This window comes from Macaca fascicularis, chromosome X, assembly GCF_037993035.2.
Source record: "Macaca fascicularis isolate 582-1 chromosome X, T2T-MFA8v1.1".
In the NCBI taxonomy this organism is placed as follows: domain Eukaryota; kingdom Metazoa; phylum Chordata; class Mammalia; order Primates; family Cercopithecidae; genus Macaca; species Macaca fascicularis.
The window spans coordinates 36,188,940-36,209,131 of record NC_088395.1 but is presented as its reverse complement, the minus strand read 5'-3'; the positions used below and the strand labels follow the sequence as shown (position 1 = coordinate 36,209,131).

The 20,192-nt window shown below is 33.6% G+C and overlaps 1 protein-coding gene across 1 annotated transcript in view; it reads right to left on the bottom strand.

Annotated features, from left to right (window-relative positions):
* Positions 1 to 20,192, bottom strand: part of CFAP47 (cilia and flagella associated protein 47) — a 429,680-nt gene that overhangs the window by 356,859 nt on the left and 52,629 nt on the right. The window contains exons 16-21 of the mRNA XM_015443631.3: positions 16,621 to 16,751; positions 14,121 to 14,243; positions 12,745 to 12,876; positions 9,050 to 9,127; positions 5,994 to 6,138; positions 4,698 to 4,792 (exon numbers count right to left, since the gene is read on the bottom strand). Coding sequence (XP_015299117.3) covers positions 4,698 to 4,792; positions 5,994 to 6,138; positions 9,050 to 9,127; positions 12,745 to 12,876; positions 14,121 to 14,243; positions 16,621 to 16,751 — 704 coding nt within the window. The remainder of the gene's footprint in view (positions 1 to 4,697; positions 4,793 to 5,993; positions 6,139 to 9,049; positions 9,128 to 12,744; positions 12,877 to 14,120; positions 14,244 to 16,620; positions 16,752 to 20,192) is intronic.

Sequence of the window (20,192 nt, the reverse complement as noted above, 5' to 3'; positions counted from 1 at the left end):
GATACTTCAATTGCATTATAGATGTTTCTAATTTTCAATGATCCTTAAGAAAAATGTTTTATATACATTTCAATTATATGAAAATATAAAATCACAATATAGACTTATTAGAAAAATGTATAAACTTGGCCTTAACAAAATTTAAAAAAACCTATAAATTACTGCACAACACTTAGGTTTTCTTCTTGTTGAAAGAGTGTGCATGTGTTTGTGTGTGTGTGTGTGTGTGTATGTCTGCATACTTCTATGTACATGTGAGATATAAACATTATATAGGTGAATGACATACCTTAATTTATCAGAATATTAACTTGTGAGAAAAGACTTACTTAGTTTCTTTTTATTTAAAGGGTTTTTAAAAATCAGAATAAGAAGAATACATGTTTGAAAAACTAATCTTACCAAGTTTATTTTTAAAATAATGAGCATTCCTTTCATTTCACCACTGCACACATGTGCACACACACAAACATACACATACACATCCAGATGTAATCATTAGTTGTTTTAGACTTACTGCAATATAGTTAAATAACCTACATAGAGTGTCATGAAACAAGCTGCAATAAATTTAAAGTGATTTAAATGAATTAAAGTGTGTTCTCTAACTATAAGGGAATTATATTAGAAATCAATAAGAGAAACAAACAAATATGTGGAAATTAAACAAGACACACCAAATAACTAATAGGTGAAAAATAAATTATGTGAGAAATTGCAAAACATTTTGAAGAGTAAAAATGAAAATAAAACATATCAAAACTTTTGGGGTAAATGTAAAACAGTATTTAGAGGAAAGTATGTAGCTGTAAAACCTATATTTAACAAGTGAAATATCTCAAATCAGTGCCCTAACATTCCACACTTAAAAATAAGAATAGAAGATCAAATCAAACAGAAAAAAATAAAAAATAAAGGATAAAGTGTAAATGAATGAAATAAAGAATCAAAAATAATACAGCAAATCAGAAACACCAAAAGTTAGATCTTGAAAATATCATCAAAACAGACAAACCTTTAGATATGCTGACCAAGATAAAAAGAGAGATGGCTCAATTTTATAAAATCGGGAATGAAAGAAGGAACTAAATTATTACCTACCTTACAGAAATAGAAAAAATAACACCATTAACACATGTATGTCAATATATTAGGTAACTTAGATGAAATTTCTCAAGAAGAAACAGAACATTTTATAAATACAGACCTATAACAGCAAACAGATTACATTAATAATTTTTTTACACTTCTAACGGCTGTATTGTGATATATTTCGCCAAAAGGGTACAATTCAATGGTTTTTAGTAAATTTATAGAATTGTGTAATCATCACCATAATTAAGTTTTAGAATGTTTCCATCACCCCCAAGAGCTTCTTCATGCCAATTTGCCTAACTCTAGGTAACCACTGATCTACTCTATAGATTGTCTCTTCTGGAAATTTCACATAAATGGAATCATACAAAATGTACTCTCTTATATCTAGTTGCATTCACTTAAAATAACATTTTTGTGGTTTATTCATCTAGCAGGACATATCAGCAATTTGTTCCTTTATACTGTCAAATAATATTCTAGTGTATGGATATACCACATTGTGTTCATCCATTTATCAGGTGATGGACATTTGGGTTGTTTCTACTTTTAAGCTATTGTGAATAATGCTGCCATGAGCATTCACATAAAAGTCTTTGTATGGACATGAATACACATTACCTTTCTTTTGGGAAGAACTATACCTCCCTGGTTAGTTATATTCTTAGGTATTTTATTCTTTCTGTAGCAATTGTGAATGAAATTGCATTCCTGATTTGACTCTTGGCTTGGTTGTTGGTGTATAAAAATTGTAGTGGTTTTTGGCCTGTTGTAGTGGTTCACACCTGTAATCCCAGCATATTGGGAGGCCATGGTGGGTGGATTACCTGAGGTCAGGAGTTCGAGACCAGCCTGGCTAACATGGCAAAACCCCATCTCTACTAAAAGAATATACAAAAATTAGCCAGGTGTGGTGGCACACACTGTACTCCCAGCTACTCGGGAGGCTGAGGCAGGAGAATCACTTGAATCGGGGAGATGGAGATTGCAGTGAGCTGAGATTGCACCACTGCACTCCAATCTGGGCAACAGAGTGAGACTCCATCTAACAAAAAAAAAAATCTTGCAATTCCAGCACTTTGGGAGGCTGAGGCGGGCAGATCACGAGGTCAGGAGATCGAGACCATCCTGGCTAACACAGTGAAACCCCCCCATCTCTACTAAAAATACAAAAAAATAGCCAGGTATGGTGGCAGCAGCTTGTAGTCCTAGCTACTAGGGAGGCTGAGGCAGGAGAATGGCATGAACCCTGGAGGCAGAGCTTGCAGTGAGCCGAGATCGTGCCACTGCACTCCAGCCTGGGCGACAGTGTGAGACTCCATATCCAAAGAAAAAAAAAAGGAATGCTAGTGATTTGTCCACTGATTTTGTATCCTGCAGCTTTGCTAAAGTTGTTTATCACCTTAAGGAGCTTTTGGACTGAGACTATGGGATTTTCTATATATAGAATCATGTCATCTCAAAACAGGGAAAATTTGACTTCCTATTTAGATGCCCTTTATTTTTTTCTCTTGCCTGGTTGCTCTGGCCAGGACTTACAATACTAAGTTGAATAGGAGTAGTGAGAGAGAGCAACCTTGACTTTGCTGGTTGTCAAGGGGCACACTTCCAGCTTTTGCCCATTCAGTGTGATGTTGGCTGTGGGTTTGTCATAGACGGCTCTTATTATTTTGAGGTATGTTCCTTCAATACCTAGTTTAAAATTAATATTTTTTTTAAAAAATGCTGAGGACTAGATGACTTCAATGATGAAATATAACACCAATTTAAATAATTAATTCAGTCCCTCACAAATTCTGCCAAAATAGAAGTGGAGACACCACTCTATAATTCATTCTAAGAAGCCAATATTAGCCTGATATTCAAAAAAAAAAAAGGTATCAGAAGAAAAAAAATCAATAAAGGCTAACTAACTATAGACCAATGTTCCTTACAAGTATAGATGCAAAAGCCTTCATCGAAATACTAGAGAATTGAATTCAGCAATATATATAAAGAATTATATCTTATGATCTAGTGAGATTTATTCTACAATGCAAGGTTGGTTTAACATTAAAAAATCAATCAATATAATACACTATATTAATAGAATAAAGGACAAAAACATGAACATCAAAGTGGATAGTAAAATTAACAAAATGCAGGTCTTTCAAAATCAAAATACTCAATAAACTATAAAATGAAACTTCCTCAACCTAATAAAGGATATTTTTTTAAAAAGATAACTGTTGCTAACCTTATATTTAAAGGTGTAAGATATATGCTTTCAGGAACAAGACAAAGAGGTTTTTCTATTCAACATTATCTTATCTATCTTATCTCAACTTAAGTACTGAACTTCAAAATAGCAAAATTAATCTTTATCATTTTCTAATACCCAAACTCATCCTCAAACTTTATTTTTTGCACCTGAAAGCCAAATAACAGCTTACATTGTTCCTGAAATCAAATTTAATCTCAGTAAAAATAACATTACCAAAAATTAGACTATTAAAGATAGTATTTAGTAGAATCCAATACAATTTTATTGTGCTATTAGTTACTTTCTCTTAATTTTAATCTATACCTATTGAGTAGAATCAATCTAGCTATGTTGGAGTATTAAAAAAAAGTTTTGACATAAGAATCTTATACTCTGATTGCCATATAGAAGTTCGATTCTTGCTTGGAAGGGTATACCAATATGCCGTTTTTTGTTTGTTTGTTTGTTTGTTTGTTTTTTGAGATGAAATCTCATCTTGTCACCCAGGCTGGAGTGCAATGGCATGATACTCGGCTCATTGCAAACTCCGCCTCCCGGGTTCAAGCGATTCTCCTGCCTCAGCCTCCTGAGTAGCTGGGATTACAGGCGCCCACCATCACACCTGGCTAATTTTTGTACTTTTAGTAGAGATGGGGTTTTACCATGTTGGCCAGGTTGGTCTCAAACTCCTGACCTCAGGTGATCTGCCAGCCTCGGCCTCCCAAAGTGCTGGGATTACAGGGCAATATGCACTTTCATATCATGCATAGAGAGAAGCTCTCTCCTTGGGCACTTCTGTTAGAGAATCTATGAAGCAAAAGCCTACCAGAGTTGGCTCTTGAAATCTGACCAGTGGTCTCCCTTCCTTCTGGGCACATTTCAGAATAGGTTTTTTGTCTGTTTGTTTGCTCTTGTTTTTAAATCACTAAACATCTAGGGGTACAAAATAAAAGGAGCCAATATCATAGCAACTCCTCTTAAATCTTCACAATATGTCTTTGATAATTTCAGGTAGTCGTTCACAGAGCATACACCACTCAAATATAAGTACAAAGCACCAACTGCCTGGAATATAACTTTCCTCTCCTTCAAAATGTGTAATATCTTGAATTTTCTAGATAGTATAACAAAGACCACACAATCATAGGTCCCCTGTACATGCCCTCTGCTCCTCTTGAGGCACTCTGCAGCATGAGCCAAACCCTCCAGCAATTGTTTTACTGAATTAAGGTATACCCAGGCATGCTTACAAGTCAGAAAGAAAAACCCTCTACAGATAGATCTTGGGTGATCTTTAATAGGTTATTGGTTAGGAATATCCATAATTGCAGTAATATGAGGAATAGAAAACTGAACTTACTTGTGTGGGAGAAAATGTTATGCCACATTCCAGAGATGTGTTTTCCTCTAATTCCAAAGAATATATATAAGGAAATGCAGGGTCTTTAAATTCTTCTATAAGAGGTGAAAAAGTACATATATTCATAACAATAAAAAATCAATTTCTAAAATATTTGTGCAGGGCTATGTGAAGATGCTCGGTAAAGAATTGTTCTAAATACCAAGATTCTAATTAGCAAAACTGATATCTATACATGGAACAAATATACAATTGGCAAAACAGTGACAGTAAACTCATTAAAAAATAACTCCAAAGTTCAAGAAGTATGTTATAGTCATACTCAGATGAACACAAATAGGAATAAAGCACAAGGTCAAGTAATTAACTAAATCTGAGGTCCCAGTAACAGCTCAGAGACTCCCTTTCCAGTGAAAGTTGATCAGGAAAGAGTCAGATCACCTCGGATGCCTCAAAGAGTCCATAAATAATACAAATACATATCCATTACCTCACTGATAGACTTACTGTTAACTTTTTAAGGATATGTAAGATGTCTTACTTATTTTTATGGACTCAAATGCTACTATCTTGCCTGTAAGTGGGATTCAACAAATATTTAATGAATAACAAATGACTAAACCAATGATTAGGAAACTTTCTGTAAGAATCCAGATAATCTCACAAATATTTTAAGCTTTGTGAGACATATGGTTCCTATCATAGCTATTCAACTCCACCAGTATAGCATAAAAGCAGCCATAAGCATTATACAAACAAATGGGTCTGTGTGTGTTCTAATAAAACCTTATTTATAAAAACAGGTGTTGGGTCATATTTGGTTCATAGGTCTTATTTTGACAACCCATGGAGTAAACAGATAAAATGCACTTATAAAAATGCATATTTTCTTTAAATCTAATTTAACATAAAGATATCTAATACATGAGTAAATACATAGAGATAGCTCCCCAAAGACATTTATCTAAAATTATTGAGCAATTAAAACAAATGATTCATAATTTTATATTCATTTAAGGCATATACTTATATATAACATACTTAACTTACCATATTTAACCCACTAATAAGAATGGTTACATTTCATGTATTACCCAAGTGTTTTGATATTAATAATGATGTATTTCCACAAATAAAACCATGATGAGTTACAGAGTGTAAGAAAAACATGCAGTGGTCATTAAAAAACATTTAAGAATAACTTCCCTTGATTGAATTAGTGTTAGAAATTATACCACAGGGCAATTTAAAACTATTTTCCTTTTACAATAATACCATTATATATAAAATATATACCTGATTTGTCTTTAAGATCCATTGAAAAATCTGGAAAGTCTTTTAGATTAAACTCCACTCTGGCACGTGTTATACCTTTGTTTTTTATTACAAATGGAACAATCTGGGTACCACCAATATAGGCGCCACTGAAATTAAATACATTCTAAAATTTAAAAATAAAAATTATTCGAAAATAGAATAATAGTTTATGAAAACATAAACTAAAACTTGCAACGTTATGTTTATCAAGGAAATTATTAACTGCAGAGCAGAACCCTATAAAAATTAGTCACATTTTCCTTCCTCTCCCCTACCTCCTAGATGCCTCCTACATGTAATAAGTTAATAAATCCTATTAATTCTTCCCCTTTCTTCACCTCTTGTCCATATTGTAACTGTATGAAATTAGTAAACCATCACTTTTCATTTAGTTTCTAGATTTTCACTTTTCTCAAACTCTCCCCTTCATAATGAAGCCATATTTAAACTAAGTAAGAATTTGATCATATCACTTCTTGTTTTAAAATTTGATGGTTTCTCACGATCTATAGGACCATGTCCAAGCTCATTAGCAGGGCTCATAAAGCTCACCATGGCCTTCTGCTTCCTCATGTTCCAGCTTCAACTAGCCCCACTCTCACCTTATCACTTAATATTTCAACAAGCTGTATGACTTGGCATTTCCAACCAATACCTGATGCTTCACCCTTCTGTGTCTTCACCCTTTTGGTGCCCCTTCTGTCAGGAAAGCCTTTCTATAACCTGCAATTGCCTAATAAAATATTACACATCCTTCAAACCCTACTTGGATAAACCACAATTAATCATGCTGTGCTCAGGACCAATTCTGTTTCTTATATTTACTTACATTATGATATCACATAATTTATTTATGTATTTATTTACTTATCTGTCTCTTCTACTGCACCTTAGCGTGATTTCATTTTTGTATCCCTAGCACCTAACCAACATCTACCTTACATAAACAAGGAATGCTTATTAAGTGTATCTGAGCTGTAGCTCATATACAAGGCACGTGCTTATATCACAAAACTCTTTAGAATTCCTCCTTGTAGTAGAGTTACTAAAATACCATGGAGTTTCTTAGTGAAATAATTACATACAGCATTTAAAGGAGATTGAGACAACAGCATCCTAATATTGAGGAGAATTCCATATGAAGGTAGACTGGCTACCATTTGTTTCATTTAAAATGTCAACGCAGTTGTATATGTAAAATTTCTAAAATCCAAAATGGAAAACGAAAGTTTGATGTTTTGTATATGTAAAAATAATCACTCTTCTTATCCCATTCAAATAAGCATATATGCAAATGAGCATTGTATATGTGCTCATTTGAGTAAAATGTCCTAGTTGTTATTAAGACACATAGTCAACGCCTTAGCCATTACTGTATAGTTAATAAATGTATGGCTAAAAATATCTAGTGATGTGTGAATATTATTTTTTAAAGTCAGCTATGTCTAAAATCTATAAAATAAGGGAATATTGATAAAATATATTAAAGTCCTATAAATTATTCAATTGTACCATAACATGCAGAGCATGCCCAAAATGACTTTAGGATGAGAAAAGAAAGTGATTAAAGACTTAATATTATCTAATATTTTTCAAGGAAGGATGCCATAGTAATGTAAAAAAAAACACTCTGGATACTACAGAGTTTCATCTCCAGGAATCACCACAGCCTTGGACTAGCTAACTTAGTATGTGTTAGTCTACCCGGACTTATGCCTTCACCATTGAATAAAGAAAGGTTATAAAAGTATAAGTTAAAGCTATACACTGGAATTTTGGTGATGCCATTTAAATGCAGACTAGCAGTAAGCCCCCGACCTGAGGCAATCAGCTGACCTCTTTATCATCATTTTTCTGCTCAATTTAGCTCCACACCAATAAGGTAGTAGGTGTTAACAGTACTAGTGGGAGAAAAAAACAAAAGTACAAATAACCCCAAAATAATATGACAAGTGCTCTGATGGTGATCTTCCCAGGGCATAAGATGTCTGTAATACCTTAAAAATGTCACAATGGGGGGGTCCTACTTTGAAGAATCAAGGAAAGTTTCTTTGAATAGGTAAGTCCAGATCTAAACACTAAAGGGCTGGCCAGAACAACAACAAAAAAGTGGTGTATGTGTTTGTGTGTGTGTGTGCACTCTATCAATTCTAGAACAAAATTTTTTCAGAGTACATACAATAATTCAAACATAAATGTGACTCTAGTTCAGAAAATGCAAATCAATACCACAGTGAGGTATCATTTTACACTCAACAGATTGGCAAAATTTAAATCTGACAATATAACTTGTAGAATAATAGAATTTGGAGCAATGGAAATTAGAGAGGAAATTTTAGGAATAGTCTTGTGAAGTCAAACACACTCATAACTCTGTCTCAATAACTCCATTCCTAGAGAACCTCTTGTATGTGTACCTCAGAAGATAAGTATATAAATGTTCACAGCTACAGTTTTTGCGTTTGAAAAAAAAAACCAGAAACACCTATTGGGATGAACAACTGAATGATCATGTAAATTATAGTACGTCTACACAAATAACTATTATGCAGTATGACAATGATTAACATACCGTTACACACAATTTAGGTGAATGTTAGAAACACAATATTTAAGTAAAAGTAACTCACCAAAGGCTACAAATAGTACATCTTTGTTATAAAGCTCAAAAACAAACAAACTAAATAATTAACAATGAAAGCATTCATATTCATATTTATGTGTTATCATTATAGGCAAGTGGTTATCTCTTATAAGGGACAGGATCATAATGAAGATGATTTTAATGGTACTGATAGTGTTCTGATCCTTACATGCAGTGGTAAATTCTTAAACCTTCATTCAATATTCTGTTTCATCACTTACATTTATATGACATATATTAATTGTTATTAATTTTTAACTTTATATATAGCAATTTTTAAAAATTATACATTGGAAAATATTTTTAAACATAAATGGGCTAACTAGAAACACATAACAAATAAAAATCACCACACTCAGAGTTTCGTCACACAAATAAGTAACATACTCACAGGATCGATTTCTACATCAGCAATTTCAGCAGATCCACCAATCCTAAGGTCTATAACATTCGCATGACGAATAGCAACCTTATTTAGGAGAAATACAAAACTTTGTAGAAACCACATTAAAATATAATCGTAAGTCGCTGAAGTATTACCTGGCATTTATATAACTTTTTTTTCATTTAAATAATAGTAACATTATAACTGTACAAGATTTTTCTGGTAATTGTCATCCCATTTCTTGTTTTGTAAAATTGATACTCCTAAGAAAAGTGAGTGTTTAATCCCTTAGAACCACCATAAATGTGATTAGCTGATGGTTTGTGAATTTGAATGCAGAGTTCTACCTATTTGACTAAACTTTATTGCCACTCCTTGCAGTACAATTTTTATTTCTCTAATTTCAAAGCATTATTCAAAATTTTTAAAAAACAAACAATAGGAGAATGGTTGCCATATATATCTTCCCCTGGAAAGATGCAAATATGCACAACAACCATAATAGTAATGATAGCAGCTAAAAATTGCTGTGTATATGGGTTAAATACAGTGAAATCCTTTTTAGTACTCAATATTCTATTAGATAACGACTGTTAATACTCGTAATTTTAAACTGAGGAAATTGACTCTTGCAGAGACCAAGTATTTTCTTTTTCACGAGATCACAAACTTGAAAGCAGCAGCAGCTAAACTAAAGGCTGCCTGAATATTTTACTTCCAAGAAAATTAAGATAGCAAATTAAGAATTTAGTTGTATAATTCCTACAAAATAAGAACTATGGAGTATCTGAGCATACAGTTGCTTAAGCACAGTCTCAGAAGTGTAAAAATATAATTCCCTGGAAGCCTTGTCTGTATTAGCACAGGAATGAGTCAACGTCTAGATTTAAATTTAAATGTATGTTATATCTAAGAAAGCAAAGTGAGTGTATTTCACTCTTCCACAGAATCATTGATACTGTTTATACACAAAGAAATCACAAAATACCATTTTTCAGAGTTACTGGGAAAATCAATATGCCAGCTAGATAGCCTTATTAAAGTTTCTGTATTCATAATGCTATATGATTGCCACATTTTATTCAGAGTATATAATATATAAAAAACATATTTGACTAAAATCAAAAGAGCATAACTTAATGATTCAGAGGAAATTACAAACTGACATGTTCTTCATTAATAAACCCCATACACAAGTCTCAACTCCCTATGGCTGCCTTTTACTCACCTCCCAATCATTCCTTATTCATCCAAAACTCCTGGCTGTCATAGCTTATTCACCACCCTAGACCATTGGTCTGTTGACATTTTCATCTCTAGAGACTTAAACTACACCCTGGACAACATCACTCCTCATAAATGCACAACCTCTGAAACCATAAATTCATTCATCTGTCTCATTTTTACAACTCCCTCTCTCCCTTGCTTTCTCACTCATTGTCAGAGACAATAGTTCCTGGATGTCACATATTGAAGAGACTTTCAAGCCTGTGATGTGTAATATTCTCCCAATCAACCCCAATTCACCTTTCTCCTCTATATTTTTCTTTATTCAATTTCTTTCAACTTTTATCATTCCAACTTCTCAATTATATATTTGGTTCACTTACACACATCTGGACCCATAGAGAGACAGTAGAAAAATTCTCTTTCATCTCTATGATGAATCGTCAGCCTTCAAACCAGTATATATGTGTGGCTGCCTCTTCACTAGACATCTCTACATGAAGATAAAAAAGATGCCTCCAACTCAAGCAAACATTTTCCTCTAATAGGTGTCACTCACACTCGGATCTCTTTCTCTCTAAATGTTGCCACTATCTGCCTCACTCTTGACTTACCCATCTTATTTACATGGGACCCCTTTTCAATCACCAATCCCCATGTATTTATCAGTTTCTCACCAGTTTCTCTTGCCTGGACCTCTTCAACAGACTAATAACTCTGCATTCCATCTTTCTGGTCCCAGCTTACTGCTCTATCACCAAAGTGATCTCTAAAAAATGCAAATCTCATTGTGAAATCCCCATAGTTAAAGCTTCTACCTCTTAAAATGAAGCTTGGGTTTCTTAATGTTGATAAGGCCGTGTATGACCTAAAACTTACACGGGTCATATAAGTACATTTTTTCCCACTATCATCCATTTGGTAGTATAATCTAGTCATGTTAATCTTTAAGTTTCTTATGGCTGCATTACAGTTATCTCTCTCACACAAGCCTTAACACGTGCTAGCCTTGAATAACCTTTCCTCCTCTCCCCCTACACCCCACTACCATCCTTTTAATCTGGCTTATTCTTAACTTCAGGTATCTTTTAGATATACCTTCCCCTAGGGAGCTGTCTCTGATAATTTAAGACTGGGTTGTGTATCTCTCTTGTGTACTCCCTTAGCCTGCTACATGTCTTCATCACAATACTTATTATAGCATATTTTAATTATTTATTGAGTTGTTGATATTCCCCACCAGATTGTAAACTCTTTGACATCAAAGACCCTGGTTATCTTGTTCATCATTGCATCCTTAACATTTACAAGAGATTGGTGCATAATGTGAATGTTGAATGAATAAATGAGTCTCATTATACTACAATATTAATAAACATAAGATTAGAAAAAAACAGCATAATCCTCTAAAATATAGTGAGAATTAAGTTTAGTAAAACCTATATTTTTGGTGGCCATTTTTTTTATTTTTCCCAGAATATTGTGTTTAAAAGTATTCTACCCAAGTCTGAGATAATATATCACAATATATAATTTATAAACATTTTCAACACATTTATTTATGAAAATAAGATATCATTCTTAAGTGATTTGTTCAAGGGTTGGGGAAATCAGTTTTTATTATATTAAGTTACCTATTATTTACTCATGTATTGTTATGGTCCATTCAGGGAAAAAATGTAAGATAAAGTTAATTCATTTTGATCTGAAAACAGTGTATATATTATTTTTAATGTGAGTAAATACAAACAGTTGATCATAAGATTGACCAAGAACACGCTAGTCTTTGAGTTTTACAATTAAATTTTACACATACGGGTCTTATGTATTTTATGTATCACTTAGAGAAGTGCCTAATATCAGGGTAATATTTTTCATTTACATAATTCCCAGAACATAAAGCATATAGAAATTACCCATAATTCACATTATAAAGACTATTTAGAATTAGCATTGCAAAATTGATTATTTTTTTCCTAATCTACCTAACTAATGCTTTGAAAAAAGCAACCCTCTTCTCTGTGGCTATCTAGGGTTCGTCAAAACTCAGAAATGACAAATATCATTGCGATTTCATAAGAAAGTGCCTCATATTGATGGAAGGTATCCATTTCAACTTAGTAGAAATTTCCATTACCAACTTCATCAAAAATATTTTCTGCAAATCCTCTCCAAGTTCTGCTATCCAATTTTTCATTAGATGATAAAGGTAAGTGGCTTTTTTTAATCTCCAAAAACTCTACTTCTTTAAAGCTAACTTAATTTCTTAAAAAATATACATTTTGAAAATTGCTCTTTAATGTTGTAACTTTAAATACCATTCCCAATAGAAGAAAGAATTAAAACAAGTTTTCTAATAATAAACATGTGTACTCCATTTTGTAGCATTATACCTACCATTATAGATAACTTAAACAACCAACAAACCCACATAGACATATGTAAGGTGCAAAAACTCATACGTATGGACATACCTTTGCTCTTGTATCAAACTTTTCCGCCACAGTGGGTTTACAGGAGATATTGAGAGCAGTTATTCCCCCAAATGGAACTATTCCTTGCGATGGAATAATATTAATGGTAGGCAAAAGACTCTGACTACAAACCTGTAATTGAAAATTTGTAGAAAAGCTACATTATTCTTTGAGAATATAGTTTCAAAGTTTTCATAGGAAAGCCTCCACGCCACTACCTAGAGAGAAGATTTCCAGGCACAGGTCATAAAATGATTTTGTAGTAGTGTTTGAAAATACCAAAGGTACAAATAGTTTGGACTAAAACAAGAAATTGCAACCCTTTCCAAGAAAACAGAATCTTCAGTAGTGACAACTTCCAATTCAAATAGGATGCTGAAGTTTATTATCTGGAGTGCTTTCAAGACAGCAAAATTTATAAAGATGTTATTTCTGTTCGAGAAGATGACAACATTCTACATACTACTTTTGAGAGTTTGTCTTTCCCTGATCCCAAAATCTCAAAATAATGTTACTGAGGAGGTAGGATGATGAAGTAATCTCTTGTTTATCTCCTTGATAGAAAGACTAATGTCTAAGATATCATTTTGATCTTCAGAAAAGTTCTAAGTAACTTACCAATTATTTATTGTATGGATTTTCATAGGCCAATTTAAACCTATTTACCATGCTTTAAGCTAGAATAATTTAAAGGGAAAATGGCCAAGAGATTTTTGGGACTAAAGGAACAAAGAGACTATGTAGGTAAGAATTAATTCTAAAGCAGCAGAGTAGAAAAGAGCATCCTCATTTTTCAGTTTTGCTAAAGACTTAATTTGGGCAGAAAAAGACACATTAATGTAAAGCTTGAATGAAAAATATCAAATGCTAACCTCTACTACTATTAACTGGGAGGGGAAGCTGGTCTTACTACATTTTTCATTTTTTTTTAAAAAAATCACCACTTTGCTCCTCTTTCCATTTAAATCAGAAGCAACAACCATAAACATACTCTCTCCAGAATGGCCCTGATCTAGGTCCCAGGTGCTACCATAATGGCCTTGATTACAGAGTGAAATAAAAAGGAAAATCATATAAATAAATATGGAGTGTAACATTAATAATGTATATTTTAAAACTTAAACATCTATTTTTTCAATAAAACCAAATAACAGAAAGAATAAAAGGGAAAAGAGAAGAAACAGAGAGGCTAAGGAAGGTAGTGAGAAAAATTGTTCTTACAAGAAATTAACAGGACAAACTAGATGAACTATATTCAGATAAATTTCACATGAAGTATCTAAAAATTAGCAAAAGTGAAGAATAAAGTATTAACTTCATAGTATTATGACCATGTCATCTGATCCAAATAAGAAATTACCAACATCCTATGTTACCTTGAAATAAGCATGGTTTTGTCCTACATTTTGAAGAATGGCTTTCCTCCAAGTTGTTAAACCTTGAGGGCAATTACTAAAGAGTATCCTTGGCTGCAAAAGTAATACTTTGGTGCGACCAAGCTAATAACGAGAGGAAGAAAGAAAAAATACAATTGAATTAATGGTAAATAAAATACTTTGTTTTGGTCACAAAAATAAAGTATTCTAATTTTGAATATATATTAACCAAAGATATAATTACTAAAAGAAAATAAAATAAAAATTATAATACTCCTATATTCTTTATTCAGTATGTTCTAGCATGCAAAATAAATCACAAATCAGGATTATACATGTTAGTTTTGATGAAAAAGTACCCAAGGTATAATGATTTTATTTTCCAAAATTTCAACTAAATCTGTGATAATCTAGTTAAGATGGGGTAATAACATCATAGGAGATATTTTATTTAGATATTTTGGCTGTAATAATAATTAAATATTTAGATATTTAGAATTTAGATACTTAAATATTTTTAGGTAAAATATCTAGATACTGATGGTAATCATAAATAATGGGGATAATAGTAATAATAATATTATTGTGTACCCAGTATTAACCAGATATATGATTAATTTTTACTTACATTTCCACTATGGTCTACCAGTCCAGAAAGTGCTCAGAGAGAAGCTAGACTATGCTTATGTTATCCATCTTTAAATACACAGAGCCTATATGGGGCCTAGTACAGTGCAGGGGCTCAATAAATAAATGTTAAATGAATGAATGGATGGTACTATCACATTTTACAGTGGAAGAAACCAAAATTTAGGGTGATTAAGTACTTTGTCTAAGTCATACAATGATTACATAACATTCGCCAACTCCACGAAACATGTATAAATATATTTCAACAAACATATGTGGTTTTTAATGTGTCAATCTTGTGTGGTCTCTTTACAGTTGAAAAAACTCCTAACTATGAACAAGGAAGTAAAGTCAATTCTCCTCCTGGGGAAAGAAGAGAAGGTAAAGAAGCTATAAAAAAATACATTTTTCACTTTAAGATATGACACAATTTTTTTCAGCTTCAGAGTGACTTTTAAAATAAAAAGTGTTACCAGATTTTGTGGAGTGCTTAAGAGAAAGGAAAATGAATGGAATATTTAAAACATACTCCCAAACTAGAGAAGGCAAGAGGAGTAAGATAATTCTATTAAGAAAGTAGATCCAGGACTAAGAATTGTGTAGATTAATCACTGAAAGGGATCTTAGACAGCATCTACACAACTATGTACAAGGTGTTAGCATGTGCTGTGCAAAAGGAAAGAGTTGAAGGCTCACTTAAGTATGGAAAAGAAGGTGCCAAATGAAATTATTCAGGCATGCTTCTACTAGAAGTCTACTCATGGGGCTTAATATACTGATAATGAGCACTTTGCTTATCAAAAAATGGAGATCCACAGAATTACATAAGGAAAGGACTCCCCCTCCTCATCTCACACAAAGCACCTCACAGAACTAGTGCAACATAGACTGATTTTTGGAAATGTTGGTATCATCCACCTCTTTGATTTTTCAGGAAAGTAAACAATAGCCAAAGGGAAACTAGACTCCAAGTTTTCCAATTTCTCATTATGTGTTCTTGACCCTATTGTCTTCATTTATGAAATATTATTTGTTATTGTCATAGGTTTTAATATATTCTATAATTACATCTATTTGAAGAAGATTATCCAGGTAATTGGAACAATGAATTTTCAAACAAAACTAACAGAAGAGTAAATAAACCAATCAGGCCTTCATAAATGAATGACAAACAAATGAATATTTTATTTAATCACTTCATGTTTCTCCACATACACATATACATGTGCATGTTATACTTCAATAGACAGTTTTTGAAAGAATAAAACTAATTTACACATAATGAAAAGCAGTAGGACCCAGCTTATTTTAGGCTTAGATGAAAAACCATACTGAGTTCTGTCACTTGCCATCACTAAAATTAGTAAAAGTAGATGAATTTCTCATCTCTTGAGGCTAAAAACTCCTTCACAGCTGAAATATGTAAGAGTATCATCATGCCCTAGAAATATAGATGGGATTTAGTAAAAGAGCATTTGGCTTATTTAATATTTCTAAGAACATTGAGTGGGAAATTTGGTACACATGTAAAATCATGCTTGGTGATTGAATCATGAAGTTAAGGCCTTCTGGACTGTACCAGAAAAAGGTTAAAATTGCATATTACAGCTTTCCCTTTACTCACATTTTTAATCCGTCAAGTACATTCTCTGAAAATATTTTCTGTGACTCTTAATAAAATAATTTCATTTCAGTGGCTCCCATGATGATATTACATATTTATAGAGGCTCTAACAAAAAACTAGTACTGTTGGCATGAAAGTCTTGCGTTTCAGAGTTAATTCTAGATATAGGTAACTATACACACCAGGATATACCCAATCGATTCAGAGCCCTCAAAACAAAAACCATGTTCAAGGAAAATAATTACATGTGCAACACATTTTAGCTTCAGTGCGTTTCCTTGACAGACATGAAGAATAAATTCTCCTTTTTCTGGAGAATTGAAGCCCAGCTGCCATGTTACTTCACATTCCAGTGAGGAGTACGCTTCAACATTGCCTAGAGAAAATGCAGAGAGAAAATAAGACATTTTCCAAAACATTTTAATTGTATTTATTTTTGTTAATATCCAAAATAAGAGTTAAGGTAAAAATGTGATTGCATTAAATAAACTATTAAAGTTAAACTCCAAAAACAGAAAAATGCTAAGTGAGATAGTATCAAATGAGTATTGACCTATAGGGTTTGATTAAAATAGAAAATACATGCCTTATTTTTCAATTTTAATAGGCAAATAAAATATATGAAAAATATGCCAATATTTGGAAAACAATAGAAAATTTAACAATGAAACAAACACTCTATGATTAGAGATAAATTTACATATAGACAGTAGAAAATCATTTGTGATTCCTAACCAAATTGCCCACACCACATGTTTCCTGACATTCTGGAATACTTGTCAGCATCATTCATTCAGCTTTCAGAAGGAAGAATTATCATTACCAGATAATTTTTTTGAAATACATACATCCCTAGAGATGTAGCTTCTGATTTAGCTATCGGTAATTAACAAATTGCTATAATTCAAATACATTGAGAACTCATGTGGTATCAGGTACATTTGGTATGAGCTGTTTTATCTGTTTAAATTCATCATTTCCTTTGGAGTAAGGAAAATAATACTTAATGGAAACAATATCTTAGATGTTCTTCCTTCAGAAACGGAGAAGCCCCTGAGATTCAAAGGCACAGGATACTGAATGAAAACTTTGCCTTGGGTCAGGTTGACTGTCATGGAATGGAAGTTTTCTAAATCTTAAAAACTATATAGTGCCTACCTCTCTCTTAGTTTTGCAGTGGCCATATAGGGAGATAACAACATATGTACAGGGAGTAACATAGTGTATGATGCCCGGAAAGCACCCAATATCAGATATTTTTAATACTCTTGAATGCCAACACTGTGTTAGGCACATTAATTTATAAAAAGAAGAGAGGTTATAGAAGTGCCATCAGTTTAATAAGGGTCCATAAAGATTACATTTGAATGTAAATAACAAAAAGTTCTGCTTCAGTGGGTTAAGTAGGTAAGAATTGATCTTATGCAATTAAAATCCCAAGGATAGGTATTCCAGATCTGTCTTAACAGGTTGACAATGCCTTCAAAGACCAATGAACTCCTGCTAGATTCCTATATTAACATTCTTTACCATGTGGCCTTCCTCATGTATCATATATCATGGTGGTTAAAAGAGCGCAAATTTGAATTCCCAGGCAAGATGGCCGAATAGGAACAGCTCTGGTCTGTAGCTTCCAGCGAGATCAACGGAGAAGGTGGGTGATTTCTGCATTCCCAACTGAGGTACCCGATTCATCTCATTGGGACTGGTTAGACAGTGGGTGCAGCCCACGGAGGGCAAGCCAAAGCAGGGTGGGGTGTCACCTCACCCGGGAAGCACAAGGGGTCGGAAAACTCCCTCCCCTAGCCAAGGGAAGCCATGACAGACCTTGCCGTGAGGGATGGTGCATTCCGGCCCAGATACTACGCTTTCCCCATGGTATTCACAACCCACAGACCAGGAGATTCCCTCAGGTGCCTACGCCACCAGAGCCCTAGGTTTCAAACACAAAACTGGGTGGCCATTTGGGCAGACACCAAGATAGCTGCAGGAGTTTTTTTTGTTTTTTTTTTTTTTCCATACCCCAGTGGCACCTGGAATGCCAGCGAGACAGAACAGTTTACTCCCCTGGAAAGGGGGCTGATGCCAGGGAGACAAGTGGTCTCACTCAGAGGATCCCACTCCCACAGAGCCCAGCAAGCTAAGATCCATTGACTTGAAATTCTCACTGCCAGCACAACAGTTTGAAGTCAACCTGGGATACTTGAGCTTGGTGGGGGGAGGGGCGTCTGCCATTACTGAGGCTTGAGGAGGCTGTTTTCCCCTCACAGTGTAAAATAAGCTGCCAGGAAGTTCGGACTGGGCGGAGCTCAGAGCAGCACCACAAAGCTGCTGTAGCCAGACTGCCTCTTTAGATTCCTCCTCTCTGGGTAGAGCATCTCTGAAGAAAATGCAGCAGCCCCAGTCAGGGGCTTATAGATAAAATTCCCAACAACAACAACAATGTCTAAGCTGAGAGCCAAATCAGGAATGTGATCCCATTCACAACAGCCTCAAAAGGAATAAAACACCTGGGAATACAGTTAACCAGGGAGGTGAAAGATCCCCACAATGGGAATTACAAAACATTAGTGAAGGAAATCAAGGATGACAAAAACAAATAGAAAAATATTCCCTGCTCATGAATTGAAAGAATCAATACTGTTCAAATGACCAAAGCAATGTCCAGATTCAATGCTATTCCTATCACACTACCACTGACATTCTTCACAGAATTAGAAGAATATTATTTTAAAATTCATATGGAATGATAAAAAGAGCCCAAATAGCCCAGACAATCCTAACCAAAAGGAACAAACGTGGAGGCATCACATTATCCAACTTCCAGTTATCCATTTACTACAAGAATACAGCAATGAAAACAGCTTGGTACTGATAGAAAAACAGACATGTAGACCAATGGAACAGACTAGAGAGTCCAGAAGTAAAGCCACACATCTACAACTTTCTGATCTTTGACAAAATTGACAAAAACAAGCAACAGGGAAAGGACTCCCTATTCAACATATAGTGCTAGGATAACTGGCTAGCCATATGCAAAAACAATGAAGTTAGACCCTTTCCTTACACAACATACAAAAATCAACTCAAGATGCCTTACAGATTAAAATGTAAAGCCTAAAACTAAAAATCCTGGAAAATAACCTAATAAATAGCATTCTGGAGATAAGCCCTGGAAAAGATTTCATGATGAAGATGCCAAAAGCAATTGCAACAAAATCAAAAATTGACAAATGAGACCTAATTAAACTAAAGAGCTTCTGTACAGCAAAATTATTAATAGAGTAAAAATACAACCTACAGAATGGGAAAAAATATTTTCAAACTACGTATCTGACAAGTCTAATATTTAAAAATGGGCAAAGGATATGAACAGACATTTCTCAAAGTAAGACATTCATGCAGCCAACAAGCATATGAAAAAAAATTCTCAACATCACTGATCACTAGAGAAATGTAAATCAAAACCACAATGAGATACCATCTTACACCAGTGAGAATGGCTATTATTAAAAAGTCAAATAATAACCAATGCTGTTGAGGTTACAAAGAAAACAGAACACTTATACACTGCTGGTGGGAGTTTAAATTAGGTCAGCCACTGTGGAAACCAGTTTGGTATTTCTCCAAGAATTTAAAACAGAACTACCATTTGACCCAGCAATCCCATTATTGGGTATATAGCCAAAGGAATATAAATTATTCTACCATAATGACACATGCATGTGTCTGTCACTATTAACCATAGCAAACACACAAAATCAACCTAAATACCCATCCACACTAGACTTCATAATGAAAATGTGGTACATATATA